This window comes from Gadus macrocephalus, chromosome 20, assembly GCF_031168955.1.
Source record: "Gadus macrocephalus chromosome 20, ASM3116895v1".
Classification (NCBI taxonomy): domain Eukaryota; kingdom Metazoa; phylum Chordata; class Actinopteri; order Gadiformes; family Gadidae; genus Gadus; species Gadus macrocephalus.
In genome coordinates this window covers 9,858,960-9,876,054 of record NC_082401.1, presented here as the reverse complement: position 1 = coordinate 9,876,054, position 17,095 = coordinate 9,858,960, and the positions used below count along the sequence as shown (strand labels likewise).

The 17,095-nt window shown below is 43.0% G+C and overlaps 2 protein-coding genes across 3 annotated transcripts; both read right to left on the bottom strand.

The window, feature by feature from the left end:
* Positions 1-3,749: 3,749 nt before the first annotated feature.
* LOC132448805 (putative methyltransferase DDB_G0268948) lies at positions 3,750-8,342 on the bottom strand. Its single transcript, XM_060040342.1, has 6 exons — positions 7,600-8,342; positions 6,197-6,357; positions 5,712-5,928; positions 4,728-4,831; positions 4,234-4,368; positions 3,750-4,039 (listed from the first exon to the last, which is right to left on the bottom strand). Exons 1-6 carry the CDS (start codon positions 7,708-7,710, stop codon positions 3,943-3,945), a joined length of 825 nt encoding a protein of 274 aa, XP_059896325.1. The 5' UTR covers positions 7,711-8,342; the 3' UTR covers positions 3,750-3,942.
* A 1,118-nt stretch (positions 8,343-9,460) lies between these two features.
* zgc:162396 (uncharacterized protein LOC555292 homolog) lies at positions 9,461-14,237 on the bottom strand. 2 transcript variants are annotated; one of them, XM_060039966.1, is made up of 7 exons: positions 14,000-14,237; positions 12,925-13,209; positions 12,297-12,460; positions 11,719-11,935; positions 10,583-10,683; positions 10,222-10,359; positions 9,461-10,073 (listed from the first exon to the last, which is right to left on the bottom strand). In XM_060039966.1, the coding sequence occupies exons 2-7, from the start codon at positions 13,033-13,035 to the stop codon at positions 9,983-9,985; spliced, it is 822 nt and encodes a 273-aa protein (XP_059895949.1). In that variant the 5' UTR covers positions 13,036-13,209; positions 14,000-14,237; the 3' UTR covers positions 9,461-9,982. The 2 variants fall into 2 exon arrangements, with proteins under 2 accessions (XP_059895949.1, XP_059895950.1); XM_060039967.1 differs by having other exon boundaries at positions 12,925-13,038; positions 14,000-14,208.
* Between the last annotated feature and the right edge of the window lie 2,858 nt (positions 14,238-17,095).

Below are 17,095 nucleotides of genomic sequence, written 5' to 3'. Positions count from 1 at the left end.
CTATGCTAGCTTGGTTCCAGCACTTTCTCCCCTGTGCGGTGCTGTCCTATCCTTGCCCTGGCCACCCCTCTGCCCCACCCTCAGCAGATTCACCGCCTGCCAAGCTCCACAGGCCCATAGCTATCCGCTAGCCCTGTAGCGTGGGCCTGGCCCTCAGCTGTTAAGACCGGGGAGCTAAGGCAGCAGCTGTCTGGGCACTACCAGGTTCTGGTGATGCTAAAGCCGGCCGCTTAATGCCTCTGCAAATACTGCCCTGCGTAAAGGTCAGGTCAGACCTGTTCTATCATCACTGCGGAGGGGGGCCGGGGGCGGGGTGGTGGTGCGAGGCAGGAGGTGGGGGAGGAGGGACGGGGTCGGGGGACTGGGGACAGAGTCTTTAATCATAATTCCGTGGGATCCAATAGAACTGGAACGCCCCATGGGCCATGTGAGGTCACCCTGTGACCCCCCCCAACCCCCCCCCCCCCGCCCCCCCCGCCCCTCCATTGAGGACTCATTGAAATCACGCGGCGGCTGCGGGGGGAAACGCGCTGAAACTGATCCAGTGCTTATTTTCGAAAAGCGAGTGAAAGAGCGTCGCCCTGCGTGCCCCTAAAGACTATTTAAACGTGGCGAAGAGGGATGGAATCATTTCAACTCCCACCACAGAGGGAATAGAGTACTTAGTGAGGGAACTCCAGGAGGGCGCTGCAGAATGCTGGCCTGGGCGTACGCAGGCTACCTTTTGGCTACAGAGCCCAAACTGCAGCAGAAGGCATGGTGAGCCCTGAGCGAGCTGTGCTGAAGCAAAGGGTTTTTTTTTAATTACATTTCCGCACTTTGATGAAAGTCACTGTCATTGACTTGTATTTCAGGACAGCAGTGGTTTAGGGGCACTATTCATCATTCTGTTAGAGGGGGATTTACCAACTACAGGGTACTCGAGTTTACAACACTTTCATCAAGCATGCACGTGTCTATCGCTACGTCAGACAGATCACACTAACAATTAACCTACATAGATTTACTTTTAATCCACTTTGAGAATGAGAGAAACGAGTCAAGATAACTAGGTTAGAAAGAATGTTGAACCCTTCTTTTCAGGGAATTAAGTCTTCATAGAACATTCCATCCCTTGGTCATGCATGCTTGTCTGTTGGGCTCGTCCTAATGAAGTTAAACACGTGGTTTTAGAGACCGTGCTCCTTATTCAGCTCCTTCTACCAGCGACTCATGTCAGAAAGTGAAAACATCGTTGGATTGCGAATTTCGGCAAGTAAACTACTTTCATATCCACATTGATTATGTTCATGTGACTGACTATAAATTAGATAGCAAACCGACTTTCGCCTTCAATCATTTAAATTTTAGACCAATGGTTTTCCATGGCTGTCTAGAGTATTGTGTCTGTATCAGGATGGCAAAATATAAATTTTAACACTTTCCAATTTCCGTTTTTTTTTTCTCTGTTCTTGTTAGGTGATTGTAACCCTTTTTTGAACACTGAATGATCTTAGATTCTACACGTTGGATGCAGACTCAAATATATTCTCTACCTCTGTGTTCTCCTGCCTCTTGTCCTGGGAACATAGCAGTTATGTGGGTCTATTTATGATTGGGTAAATCCTAGCTCAGTGATACTGGTGTTGTGTTCCTGGCCTGCTAAATCCTGGTGAAGAGTGGTGGCATGTTTGGAGGCCTGGTCTTGGGACCCTTTATTTAGAGCCTTAAATTGCTCATTCTGATGCTTCATCTGACCAGAGCAAAGTCACCAATCAAATGCATTCACTTAAATCACACATTTCCCATTCGAGGGGGGATTTCTCCCTTGTGGTGATAAAAGGAACGGTTCTCTCAATGGATTCCATGCACAATTACTATGTAATATGATCACAGTTATTATTATGATATTAGGGCAGCTTATGGAGGCTACAAGCCACCCCTTTTCCGAGCAAATTGCTGTGACGGATTCGGACCCCGCTCCTGCATCAGAGCTGTAACTCAGAGCGAGTAAACCACTCGGTCCCGGTAACCCCGGCATAGTTTGCAGAGTGGAGGGGCTTCTCTGTCCTGGACCCTCATCACCGTACTAATTCGGGGCGTCTGCATGGTGAGGACAGCTGCCCAAATTGCACGCAGACAGCTGGCCCTCCCACACAGACTCCTCCACGTCTCCCTTTAGAGCGGGCCGAGCCGGGGTGGCTGGGAGGCTGACTCCTTTCCGTTGTTTCTATGGGGAATATTATTCAAACTTTTATAGGAGGCATCATCCTCGGCATAAACGAGGACGATGTCTGACTTGAAATCATTTGGTCACTGAAAACCAGAGAAGGGCATCTTTTAATGAATACACGTGCACATACATTTAAGTATGAGTTCATATCATCCTAATATTCCCGCCGTCATGGACCACTGTTTTAGGCCCTGCGGTGCACGCAGGGTGTAAAGGGATAGAAACCACCTCGATCGAACTCCTAGATTCTCGTCTCCCCTCCGTGCAAATGAATACAAATAATTCTGAGGGATGCGTCCATGGCATGCATCCAATAAGTTGATGGGTAACCCTCATCCTCGTGTTGTCAGGCAGACTTAAGGATCATCTCCTCGGTGCCAAGGCAGTGTGGGATTTCCTCCAAGCTGGTAAGGGTGGCCACACCCTGGCCAGGGACCTCGGGTCGTCACTCACTACTGGAGGCACTGGGAGACAGTGCCAATGGAAGAGATCCGCCTCAGTCTCAGCGTTGAAGTGTGGGCCTGAACCGCAATTAGTCATTCAAACCCAAACGATTTAGAGCGCTAGCGACGAGTGACGAGTGATTTACCTACATCTATCGGACCATCTGGTTCTTATGGTCTTTTGAGCTATATTCTGTTCCTTCAAGCAGCTGTCACAACATTGCAATGGTTACATGCTGTCACAGGCCGGTGAACTGGCTGACTTATTGAATCTGGGAAGGGTCTGTTCTTGAAGGGGACGACTGGGAGCTTCCTATAGAAATGCAGGATGTCCCATTACTTCAGCTTCTGCCTATTACACTGAAGCTGGCTGACGCTACAGCGAGCACATGCGCGTCATCTGGTTTACTACTTGGTAATTGGTTGGAATTCTGGAGAGATAAAAGAATGGAACAAGGCAACCAGGTGGTTACACAACAGTCCGAGGGGGAATGTTTCATTTGTTTTGGCATCGATTCTGTGTGCGTGTGTATGTGTTAATGGGGTCGGTTGGGTGTATGTGTGTGTGTGTGTGTGTGTGTGTGTGTGTGTGTGTTTGGCTTCAAAATTCATTATACATTCTCTTACATTAACTTCAAAAATAAGTATTAAATTAGTCACTTGAGATCCGATCTGCCCAAATCCGTCTAGCAACAATCAATGTATATCGTTTTTATTAAGAAATGTATTTGTAACAACTTTTTTTTTTTAACAATTTAGACATATTGCTGAACATTAATTTTCTAATCTAGGCCAACCCCTCCTCCCTTTGTCAGTGTAATATTATAAAAGAAACACCTGGGGGCGCCTTCGTACAAGACCAAGAACAATCTGAAACATACCATTATTATCTGGGCGATTATGAACTATTTATTCTCCACCAGACACCTTCCTTTGTGTCCTCATCTATTCTAGTCATTTCCATTTTTCAAGCATTTCTTTCAGCGGAATTATTCAAATGTTTTCACATGATCAACCAAGAATTCACATTCTGTGTATCCCATTCATGCATCACCTGAGCTTATAACAGACCGTGTCATCAGATGTAAATCGTCCAGACAGATTTTTTCTCCTGACCAGACCAAGTATTAATTCACCCTACTATGTAAGACAATGATCTTCAGTCAATAGACGTAGCGGAATATGACACAATCTACATTGGATACATGATACATTCTTAGCATGTGATGCTTGGTAGGTGCATTGAAAGTCTGTGGACGAAGCCACAACCCTTCTGCGGTTGAGGGCTCAGTCCTCGGCTGGTTTGCAAGCGAGAACATAGAAGTACTTCAAGTTAACAACGACCTCCGTCTCTGGAGAGGTCACCTTCATGGCTGTCATCAACCTGAGACAGACACAGTGTGAAATTATGTAAAAAATGGTCATATAACCGGGTTGCAATACTGGAAAGGTATTTTAGACCATAATGTTGAAGGTGCATGTAAATGTAAACATTTGGGTGTGTGTGTGTGTGTGTTTCGTTATGTGTGTGTGTCTGTGTGTGTGTGTGTGTGTGTGTGTGTGTGTTTGTGTACATACTTGTGTGTGGTGATGCTTGACAGCCTGCGAGCTGTCTTAGGATCTTTCTTGAGGAGGGCTCGGTAGTTGGAGAACGTCTCCACCATCCCTATGAAGCTGGACAGAGGAACCGTCCTTCTCACACGCTCGTCGTGCCTGGAATACAAAACAAGCACGCCCCCTTAGGATCACAACAGTAGGACATATGGATGAGTCTGTAGCCCTGATCCAAGCTCTCATCCTAAACATCTTTAAAGAAATGATGAGGATAAATTGTAAAAACTGAAATGAGTTTTGAGTGTTAACCGAAAAAGAACCACCCATTCACTAGCGATTTTATTGCGTATTGATGAATTTGCATTTAGATTGATTATGATAAAAAACACTATCAGAACTAAATAGAGAAGTGCAAGGGAGAGAGAGACTAATTTACATTGTCTGTTGTTAATACTAGAGTTCATAAAAATAATAATTAATTCTTTATTAATTAAGACATCATTGGGGAAACGACTCACCACTCCTTGTGTGGATAGGGGATGGCCTCATAGCTTTCTTTGTAGAGCGGTTTAGAGGTGGTTCTCAGGTGAGGGCTGAAGTGTGGTCGCAGCGCTGCATAGAACTACAAAACCAGCCTTGTCAGAGAAACGGAGGGCTGCTCGCCATGTCATTTGTATCAATGCCAATGCTTCCCAGCTTTTTGCTTCGCTGGGAATTTGAAGGTCTGTACAGTCGACCTACCAGAAATGAACACTGAACCTGCAAATCTGGTTCACTTGTTTTTCTTTAGATAAAACACAGATGAACCCTTAAATACTAGTAACCTTCCTAAACACCATCACTACCGACATATATAAGTGCAGCGTTTTCACAGTTTAACTTCTGACACCAGCAGGAGCCAACCCTACAAACAATTGAATATGCACTCATGGATTAAAGCAGTGACTTAGTGCTGCTCCTTTCTCTCAGTTGGACTTTCACCTCTCGAGTAGTTACTGTTTGCTTGATGCACCTCAGCCAAGGCTATGGGCAATGAAGTGATCTCAATTTGAAGTAAGAATGTCCACCAAAATGACATCTAACCCTGCGTTCACTATGTTTCTGCTCAGTATTCGGTCCCTTAGCAGAGTGAAATTAGACATATGTAAGGAGCATGTAGCGGTTAGTGCATAGTGCTCTGGGATGCCTGTACGTACAGACGGCAGACGATGGGGTTTGAAACCCACTTACCACTAGACCAGGGTTTCCAGACTATCTCATGCCTTGACCCACCTGTGACTTTAACCTGTCACAGGAAATATTGCTTGAAAATGAGAGAAATATACATTGTCCATCATTACAATATTCCCCTTATCATCTTCTCTCCCATCTTCAAAGCATAGTGATGATCAAATCAACCTGACAAGACGATATGCATGCATTCCCCTAGCATGATCCTCTGAAGGGTCTTGGCCCATATTTCGACTCAAACCGCTGCATTCCAACATCCTGCCCGTTTTCACCTCTTCGCAGATTGCGTTCAGGGTGTCCGAGGGGCAGCCCTCGTGGCTCAGCTCCATGTCCAGGGTGTAGTTGAGCAGAGCCAGGCAGCCGTGGGGCTTTAGGACCCTGTGGGCCTCCTGGAGGAAGCGGGGGCGGTCGAACCAGTGAAAGGCGCTCATGGCGGTCACCAGATCCACCGAGCCGGCAGCTAGTGGCAGCTCCTCGGCCGTGCTCAGCCTAGATAGAGCGGGGGGACGAGAGTGGTGGGGTCACCGTTCAAACCTCCGCCCAGCAGATGTTGGAACCAAGACAGGAAAGGTGTGAATTTGTTCATGCATGAACCCCAAGATAACTTCTACAATATATTTAGTTTCTTGCTACTATACAGTTTTATTTTATTCAAATTTTTTCATAAATATACTTATTGCATGGTTTTGTGACAATTAATGTGAAATTAGGTCTGAATGTTGCGATTCATTTCAAAGTTCTCTGAATGCACACTTACTTATATGTGACATTAGGCATGCTAGCATGTGCCACAGCCATTTCTATCTGGGCGGGGCTTATGTCAGTTGCAACCACAGACGCAAAGTGATTGGCCAATAAGGTGCTGCCCTGGCCTGAGCCACACCCAACATCCAGAGCCAAGTCGAAAGGCCGCCCTTTCTGACAAAACAGAGGACACAGCCACGCATATTAAACAGCATGTTGACCCAACATGTTGGCAAACAAACATGTGTGTCTGTTCCGTGTGTGTGTTTGCATTAATTGCCTTATGCACTGAAGTGCATGCTGCTATGAGGGGCCGCCTGGGACAGAATTCATACTTGGTCTTACACACACTATTATAATCTCGCATACACCACTATACTCATACACACACACTATTATACTCCTTTTAAATGTATGCCGAGGAGTTCATAGTCGTGTATTCGAGAGAGTATAGTAGTGTATGTAAGAGAGTATAGTAGTGTATGTGAGAGAGTATAGTAGTGTATGTGAGAGAGTATAGTAGTGTATGTGAGAGAGTATAGTAGAGTATGGGAGAGAGTATAGTAGTGTATGTGAGAGTATAGTAGTGTATGTGAGAGAGTATAGTAGTGTATGTGGAGAGTATAGTTGTTTATGCTAGAGAATATAGTAGTGTGTGTGAGAGAGAATATTAATGTGTGTTAGAGAGTATAGCAGTGTGTGTAAGAGAGTTTGACTGAAACGTAAGTTGAGTTTGATTCCTCAGTTCCTGATTGGCTGACAGAAGAGGCAGTAGCTCCTGGCGCTCAAAATACTGCATTTCACCCTTGAATCTCAAGCGATGTTGTTGTGCTGAGTACGCACCAGAATATGATTTGGTGACTTGTTCGAGTGGCCGTCTGAGTTTGAGAGATGCATGCCCTACTATACTCTCTTACCTACACTACTATTCTCTTTCTCACACACTACTATACCCTCTTGCATAAACCACTATACTGTCTCGCACACACTACTATATTATCTTGCATAAACAACTATACTCTCTCACATACACTACTATACTCTCTCACACACACTACTAGACTCTCTCACATATCCAACTACTGTAAATGCTCTCTCGCACACTACTATACTCTCTCACACACTACTCAACTCCCTCACATACACTACTATACTCTCTCACATACACTACTATACTCTCTCACATACACTACTATTCTCTCTCACATACACTACTATTCTCTCTCACATACACTATACACTCTCATACATACATGTAAAAGGTGTATAATAGTGTGTGTGTATGAGTATACTGGTGTCTATGCGAGATTATAATAGTGTGTGTGAGACCAAGTATGATTTCTGTCCCAGGATTTCCGTCCTCATATTATGCAATGTATGTTGTGCAGTCACACTGACCCAGGTAGTTAGTCATACCTTCTTTTCCACAAAGTCAACCACCTGCTGTATGAGATGATCCGAGGGCGAGACCCTGAACCTCAGGTACGCCTCTGCATGCTCCTTGCCCTCGAACAGACGGTGAGCCATCGCTTGATCTCCTCCTTCAACACGCGACACAAGAGTTCTCACCTTGTTCCTCGTACGTCTAGACCATATAGAAAAGAGTTGTAGAGTCAAGAGTCTTTACCGGTACTTTTAACCAAACTAATGACCTGAAACGGGAAGTTAACTAATGCTTTAGAGTTAGAGGATTTGCTGTACATGAGTGAATGAATCTATTCTCAATCTCACGCAAACTCTCCCTCACTCTCTCACTAGTCTCAAATTACGTTCTAGATCTAGAGGTCTTATGGCAGACGGGTGAACGGGGCAGCTCTTTTTTCTTTTGCTTCAAATGTATTTTGACCAATCATGTGGCTGTGGGAGGGGATCTTTACGACCCGAGTTACATGGAATGGCTCATGCCCGGATACAGAGAAGTTAACCTCCTTTGGTCAGAGAGGTCATTGTAGGACATGATGGAGTAAATGGTCAACCAGTGTTAAATATTTTTTTTTCCATAGAAATATTGGCTCCACCTCCTCCTCTTGCTCTCACGCTTGCTCTCACTCTTCCTCACTCTTCTCCATGCTGTTCAGTTTCTTTACCCAACACACTAGAAGCCATATGAGGCCTTTTATAAGACACATGATTGAGGTGGCTTGTCAAATGAGTTTGAACTGATGAGAAGTGAGTGAGACTCATTTGTAATGAGCTTTTTTGCTTTATTATGCAGTGAGGTAAACTTATCTCGGATCCAGAAGAGGACCGTTTATAGGATTTCCGTTTATAGGAACAAGAAACACTGCATAAGTCTGACCTTTCTGGTTGTCTGGCACTATGTCCCGAACCGTTACCTTCTCAAATCCACTAGCTTTAATTCAGTTCACCGCATCAGAACTGACATGAGGCAGTGAAGATGAATTGGTTGACAAGGGTTGTTTCAGTGTCTATAATTAACACACACACACACACACAAATACATACACACACACACACACACACAAACATACTCCTTGTTTTACAATAAGTTGCAGCCAGTATGTTAGTGCGCTCATGTCATGTGTATTTCGGTGTGTGTGTGCCTGTGTGTGTGTGTGTTTGTGTGTGTAAAATCTGAGACACCCCCCACAGGGCCTAGCTTTGTCAGGAAGGTGAGGTCACATTAATGAGAGAAATAGGAACTTTGTTCTGATTTCCTGACATCACAAGCCTTGTTAGATGTTACCATGCAGTGGTGGTTGGCCCTTAGGGATGTGTGGGGCAGCAACCTGGCTCTAACTCCATAAAAAGCTTTTACTCCATGTTTTTTCTTGAAAACGCTCTTAGAAGTCATTTTTGTGTATGGTTTACCATTGACAGAATTGAATAATTATTTTTTTAACTTTTACATTTTCACCCATTGAACAGTTAAATGAGTAATGAATCAATTCTGTAGTGTTGAAGAAACATTAACTTCATCAAATGTAACTTGCAGTTTCAGTGCAGTATGCTAAGGCCCGAGTTATATCAGACCCATTTCAGGGTGTGTTGCACAGTGCAAGATCTCAATGGGAGGCCTGGATCAACAGAGAACACTTCATGGGTTCCCCTTTAATCTAACTTTGTTTATTGTTATGAAGTTATCATCATACCACTCCGTATGAAACCTCCAGTTTTGAAGACAAAGAGACAAAGTAAAAACGTTTTCTTCTATCTTCCTGGTTTTTAATAGTACAGTTCTTAATCGTACAAACTAAGTATTTTGAAATTTATAATACATAATACAACCTTGGAATGAGGTTAAGGAAACATTAGGTTAACCTACAAAGTTTGAAATGTATTTATTTTTGGCATATGGAGCTTACATTTTGCCCAATATTTGTAGTGCCAAAACCAGAACTTGAATCGTATTGATTTAACAGAGCGAAGCACAAAAAGATTATTATGGACAAAAAACTCAAAAACATTATTTTGTGTCTAACCATTGAGAGAACCCATGATAGTTGTAGCACTGTCAAATCCTAAATCAAAGTTAATATACTGCTACCTAGGCTTATAAAAAGTGGTTTTGCCACGTCTCGCATAAGAAACACTGTGATAATTTAAAGCAACCGCAATATCTCCCCATGATTACCAATCCTACATTAGTTATAACTAAACAACGGGTGAAAAAAACATTACTACCAACATATTAACCAACAATATATTTGCTCCGATAATGGCGACATTCATTATAATGTGACGTCACAATGTACTTTAAGGCCCTTTCCTTTTGGCTTTCAATGCAAATTCAATACCCATACACACATACACAGTTACAGTGTTACAGTGATGGTCATCATTGTGGTTTGGAAGCCAGTATGCAGAAATACTCCAGGTGTATCTCCAGCTCTGTGTCAGCAGACTCGGCTCCAATCTCCTCTAGTATCCTGAAACACAGTGCAAGGCTTCATTGAGCAAACACTGTTCCAAAGATGTTTCAAAGATGGGGAAAGTGTGTTTTAAAGACCAACAATACGTTTCCTGTGTCATTTTTCTTTGTCTCCATGACGGTGTATGTGTGTGTATTTGTGAGACCTGTTTTGGGTGTCGTTCAGCAGGTGCTGGGCCGCAGTTGGCTGGGAACTGCGGTAGGACTGGAACATGGACCAGGACTCGATGAAACCAAGCAAGGCCCTCACAGAGACACAGTGTCTCACCTGGACACTCTCAACCCTGACACACACACACACACACACACACACACACACACACACACACTCATGTTTAACAAACATACAGAATTACACAAACAAAGTATCGTTTTTTTTATGAAAAGTATGTACAAAATATGAAAATAAAAGGTAGGCACACTATGTATTTAATAGCTATTAGACCGTAGTTTCAATCTAACGGCTATATGGCTTAGCTTCTCTGTAAGCATGTTTGTGGATGCTACCTTTGCTTGTCGGGGAAAGGGATGGCATCAAAGAGCTCCTGCAGCTTATTGCTAGCAACCGCCACCTGGCTGCTGGTGTAGGGTAACAGCACCTCCCTCACCTGCACAACACAAACATCCCCTTTATCAGCTCTGATAAATACCATTTCATAATCGAAAAGCAAGTCTATTTATATAGCACCTTTCAAACATAAAGGCCATTAAGAGTGCTTTTTAAGGACAATTCAATAAATAATAATAATTTAACAGTGAAATATAAAATAAAAGTATCAGAAGGCTTAATATTAGAAATATCACTGCATAGTGTACTGCTAGTACAGTAAAACACAAATACACAGTATTTCATTGTTAGGTGAGTGTTGCATGCAGCACTCAACTATTGTTCTTCATAAGTTTTATCAGACGAGTGCTGCATTCAGCACTCACCTTAGCTTGGAATCAAGGCAGTCCGACCTAACTCCAAATCCCACTGCTCTGTTGTCCGGAATTTGGACAACAGCGCAAATGGAATTTTCTTTGGCAAATGGAATTTTCAGTTTTCCAAGATGTTGAGTTAGTGATGCACGGGCCATCTCTCTAACGGTCGGATCGCTGTTGTTAAGCATATTGAGTAGGTGGCTTGTTCTAATGGCAATGTATATCCACTCAATGTTTGGGACACCCAAACATTGGGTGTCGAGTGGGTGTTAATCCCAGCCCACTTCCTTACCAGCCGTACAGTTTTGTTACTTAGTTCTTTCAGTGTGATTTGTGGAATGTGGAGATTAGCGAACAGGTGTTGGACTTTGGCCAGGACTATTTCTCTTATGGCCTGCAGTTTAAATATGATTGGTAAGGGGCTGATATCAATGAGGTCTAGCCTCAGTATTCACTGGTGAGCTCTGTCAGCTGTTCTTCCCAGCTGCCTGCGATATTGAATTTGTGGCCTAGATATGGATAGGTTTCGTTGTGTGAGTACACCCTTATTGGTTCTTGGAGTATTGTAAATTCAGGAAATGCATTTTCTAGTTTTATGTGATATTTTTAATGATTCTGTCTCCGGTGTAAGTCTGAAAAGCCCATTTCCAACCCAGGCTGGACAATGACTTCATATCATATTATATATTGAGCGCACAGTATTTTGAAGGGTCTCCAACCTCACGGTAGATTTGGGTGAGCCTGTCTCCACAGTCCCGGCTCTGCAGGTGAACATTGTCGTCGCCGAAGCCCAGCAGTGCTATGCAGCCTCCGGGCTTCAGCACCCGCTGGGTCTCCGCCAGGAAGCGCTGCTGCTGGAACCAGTGGGCTGCCGACGCCGCCGCCAGCAGGTCCACAGAACCGTCCGTAAAGGGCAGCTCCTCCGCCGTCCCGAGCCTTTTAGCGGAGGAAGGAGCAAGGTGTTAGCTTGGCTGGCAGATCAACAGCTAGCTGGTGGAGGAAGCTCTCCGTTAGTACCCATAATGCAACTGGAATCCAGGCCTAGCACTGCAAAAAAGTATAAAAGTTAAATGAAGAAAAAATACGATACATTTAATAAAATGTTTCATCTTTGCATACAGAGCAATTTTCTCAAGATTTAAAGGAATGTACATCCGTCCAAAGCGAGAATTCAGTACAGTGCAACTAAGTACAAAGTACAAACAGTACTCTGGACATAGTTCGTAACTCTCTCTTGAAAAGCAACACAAAGAATGACCATGCGATGCGCCCCAACCACACACACCGTTTGTCTCACCTATACGTCACATTGGGGTACCCCAGCCCAGCCCTGGCCTCCTCCAGCTGACCCTCACTGACGTCCAGTCCAACCAGTTCCTGGAAGTGTGGAGCCAGGAGCCTGGAGAGCTGGCCGGTCCCACAGCCCAGGTCGACCGCCAGACCCAGGGGCTGTCCCCCCCTCTGGAGATCACAGGGGCAATGGGACCACATCTCATAGTCTTACGGGATTGAACCCTAACCCTGCGTATCATGCTTTGGAAGAAACATCTGACCACATCTCACACATTTAAAAATGTTGGTTTAAGATTAGGGGTGTTTAAGAGCCTTGAGGTTGCAGATTGACACACAATACAATACAAATCCTGCACAATATGATTGGCTAAAACTGTTGTTTCTCTATTGTGAAAAAGATGTATGCTACTACGAATGTACGCACTTAGGTAGCATTGAAGGATCAACGTATCCAGCAAATAGCACACATCACATTTTCTGTCACACATTCTGCATATTACTCAGAGTAGTACATATTTGGTGTATTCTGAGCAACACAAACCACTTTTGACAATACAGTTTGTTGGAACTTTAGGAAGGATTTAGCTACACTAGCTTTGCCCACTGAAAACCTAGACAATGTGGATGAATACCTTCTCTTCCAGGTACTGAAGGATCAAGACCTTGACCTCCTCAGGAGGCACAAAGCGGTACTTCTGATAGATGGAGGCGTGGTCCTTTCCCTCAAACAGACGGTAGCTCATGTTCTGTCTGGTCAATGTACAGGAGTTAAGCTATCGACGTTCACTGTGGTGGTTTATTGCTCTCCTTGTAGTTCTTACACCTTTCACCCCAGTCAGTCATTCACTCAGTCATTTAGTCATTCGGTCAGTGTGTTCAAGTCTATTTTAATGATTCCCAGAAATTGTAGTATTCACCTGGAAAAGAAAGAACATAAATGCATAAATATGCTTACAATTATGCCTTTACCGCACCATTCAGACATGTGTTTGGAATTTCTTCTTCATCTGGGAATGATTGGTTAAATAACCAAAAACATTAGTTCCTTTATTAAGATTAAGATTTAATAAGATTTTTCTAATAACAATGATATGATCAGTCCCTCTGTCATTTATAACATGGTCGATTTCAGTAATCCACTATCAAAAGGATAATGCCAGAAATGTGCAAAATTCTTCCCACTAACTTAAAAATAAACCAGCCGAATGGGATTCCATTGTTTCGATTACGACCCACTGGCTAACAGTGGAAGTACATCTTCTGTGAAGTTCTTGTAATCCAGAGTATTGCCCAATCAGGAATAGAAGTCTCAAAATGTTAACAAGAGCCACAGGAGTGTTCAATTTTGTGTTGTGCTGCCTATGCACATTGACATCATGACTGAATGATATTGGAATTACAAAACAAGTTATAATAGTAGCTGATGATATATGGTGTATTATTCGTATCTATATACAACAAGAATATATCAGAAAAGTTTCCATTAAGAATACTTTACTATGTTATACTCTACCATACCAGTCTATACAATTCTATTCCATACCACACCATATTATTAGGCCTACTATGCATTCTAATCTGTTCTATACCATACCAAACCTAAACCATGTTGTATATAGATATATAGATAGATAATAGATAGATAGATGGCTAAATAGATAGATAACCATTCATCACCGAGGAGATATTAAGGAAATTAAATGCTACCTGTAGGGGGAACTCTCCTCTCTCCTCAGACAACACGCCATACTGAGTTGGCTGAAATGCCTCTACAGATTAACAATGGCGCTGGGGCCCACGCCCTTCTTGGGCTGTTTCCCAGAGTGAAGGCTGCAGCCTTGCTAGGAGGACGTGTCCTTGCTAGTCGCGTCCTATGGAGATGAGACTAGAGTGCTAGCTCGAGTACTTCCTAGCGTTTGTAACGTTCAGACTTTGGAACGACTTGGTAGTGTGGAAGCGCTTCCGCTTCCGCTTTTTAATACTGCGTGTGACCGCTTGTAAACACATGTGCGCTTATGAATAAAACATGGAAGTAATCAAGCTGATCGATATTTATTTGACTTTTGTCTGTTATGAATGCGGTCATGTCTCCTTCGCATGGAGCCTCTTTGGGGAAGTCACAAAAGCTTTGTTGCGGTTGATAGAATCGTCTTTATTAAAAGGAATATCCATTCAATTTTTATAAAACTAAGTGAAATTGTCTGAGAACATGCATCACATTTACAGTACGTTTGATTACTATTATGCAGGGGGGAAAAGACAAAGAAAGAGATGATAAACATGTACTTATTTGGATATATTATTTAACTGATCTGATTCATTCATTCATATATGCCTACCAGTGGTTTGAACACATAAGTATATCATATAAAATACAATTATATACGTTCATTAAAAATTACAAACATTGCAAATGATCGGTTGTGCATTAATTTTACAACATTGGATAGTGGCACTATCCCTTCCACCCGGTGTTTGCTGGGCTGACCCTAAAAAAACGATTCAACACAAACATAAATAGGTATACATAAATAATGTAATCTTGTGAGCGAGTAAATTGACATTGGTGACAGTGGTGTTTAACACAAGCTACGTCCATGCAAAATATAGCAACGTATCATTAAAGGTTGGGTATGCGATTTGCGAAACGCCAGCAGATTTTGAAAATACACAACTTAAATGGTCCTACCCCCTCTCCTTCAACGCTGAATCTGACTCCACCCATTCCAAGTACCTGGACGCGCAATCATGCACGAGCGCGAACAGAGATGCGCGAGAGCGAGCCAGGCTAGCGTAGGTTTTCGTTTAACAACATGGCACTACATTCAGCTGTAAGTTGCACCCAGTACCGCGGGAAGTAGGGGTGCTGGGGGTGCTGCAACACCCCCTGTCCGAGGCCCTGTCTTATCACAGAAAACGATCATTGCTAAAAACTCCGGCCAAAGTGGAGATTTCTGAAAACGCCGGTTACGTGTTGTCGTGTCAACGGGGAGAAACCATGGACATAATAAAGGAAACGGGATTTTAGGTTCTGAAGCATCACATTATGCACCAGGAAATGCTTAAAGGCACCCAGTGCAACTTTATGTAAACATTCAATGAAAAATAAACATTCAATTTCTAGTCTTTTTTACACGTAGTAAGTTTCAATAACTCCATACCATTACATATCGACATTCAAGGAGCAAAGATGAGACGTCGTTGTGTGGTGAGAACTGATAGAAAATCGTAAACAACAACAATCGCCGGTGGGGAGAAGCCATTTTTCCATTGACTGGAAGCCTGCTTTATTTATTGTAGGTTACAAAAAATAAAGAAAATGGCGGCATTGTTGTTGTTATCGATTTTCTATCAGTTCTCACCACACAACGACGTCTCATCTTTGCTGCTTGAATGTCGGTATGTAATGGTATGGAGTTATTGAAACTTACTACGTGTAAAAAAGACTAGAAATTGAATGTTTATTTTTAAGCCTCGAAAGTTGCACTGGGTGCCTTTAACGTCATGTGAGCGCCCGCTGTACCGTATTGGTCCGAATATAAACACAAACCCCATTGTAAGACGACCTATATTTGGAAAAAAGATTTGAAGACCAGATCTTGTTTTTATGAATAAATAAATTGTATTCATTGAAATAATATACGAAAATAAAAAGGCATAGAATAAAACACTGCATTGCCACTAAACAGTAGTGCAAATAGGCCGTACTGATGTGTACACCAAAGACTATTCCTGACACTCCTCTGCCCCGCTGTGTTCGCTCTGGCTGCGGTCGCTCCGCACTGTTTCGGCCCGTGGCAAAGCGAGTCTGACCTAGTGCTGAAAAAAGGTTATATGAAAAAGTGTGAGGGTAGCGGTGGTGCGCTAAACTTGTTCTGTGAGCAGCTGGATGTGAACCATGGTGTGAAGGAAGTGAACACAACGATCGATTTTCAACTGTGCGCGCATTCATGGTGTAATTGAGCTGCGCTGCTATACATTTTTTTTATCAATGTAACGAGTAGCGAGTCTAGTGCAGGCTGAGTTTTTTTTTTCCAGCACCCCCTGCTAAGAATACGTTCGCGCGGCTATGGTTGTGTCACGTTAAAATTGTACCGGGGGCGAAAATTGTACCGGCCTACGTCATCGTTTGTTTACATCCTGACAACCTGCCCGGCAACAGACGACGCGATGCAGAAAACATGTTTCCAAACGACGATATAACATAATACAGATAGCGGATCGCTATCTGTATTATGATAGATAGCGATAACACTTGTTTTTACTTTATATTTGTATTGTATTTAATTGTTTAATCGAAACAATAAAAAAATGTGCACGCAAAACGGGCGATCGCGTCAAATGACAAATGTTTTGCCAGCGAAACGGGCGATCGCGTCAAATGACGCGATCGCAGGGTTCTTGAAACATAATACAGATAACGGATCGCTAGATAACACTTGTTTTTACTTTATATTTGTATTGTATTGAATTGTTTAATCGAATTTAGCTAGTAAACTGAGTGTTTTAAGCAGGTTTCATAGTCTAGAATGTTCAAGAACCTTCCTACGTGATTTGACGCGTCATTTGACGCGATCGCCCGTTTTGCGGGCAATTTTTTTTATTGTTTCGATTAGACAATTAAATACAATACAAATATAAAGTAAAAACAAGTGTTATCGCTATCTATCATAATACAGATAGCGATCCGCTATCTGTATTATGTTATTTCGTCGTTTGGAAACATGTTTTCTGCATCGCGTCGTCTGTTGCCGGGCAGGTTGTCAGGTTGTCAGGATGTAAACAAACGATGACGTAGGCCGG

Coding starts and splice junctions, on each gene's coding strand:
- LOC132448805 (XM_060040342.1), bottom strand. CDS start 7,710: ATGGCTCACCGTCTGTTCGAGGGCAAGGAGCATGCAGAGGCGTACCTG. Junction 4,369..4,727: donor CCCTATCCACACAAGGAGTG/GTGAGTCGTTTC, acceptor TTTGTATTCCAG/GCACGACGAGCGTGTGAGAA. Junction 4,040..4,233: donor TCAAGCATCACCACACACAA/GTATGTACACAA, acceptor TGTCTGTCTCAG/GTTGATGACAGCCATGAAGG.
- zgc:162396 (XM_060039966.1), bottom strand. CDS start 13,035: ATGAGCTACCGTCTGTTTGAGGGAAAGGACCACGCCTCCATCTATCAG. Junction 12,461..12,924: donor TTCAGTACCTGGAAGAGAAG/GTATTCATCCAC, acceptor TGTGATCTCCAG/AGGGGGGGACAGCCCCTGGG. Junction 11,936..12,296: donor TACCCCAATGTGACGTATAG/GTGAGACAAACG, acceptor CTCCGCTAAAAG/GCTCGGGACGGCGGAGGAGC.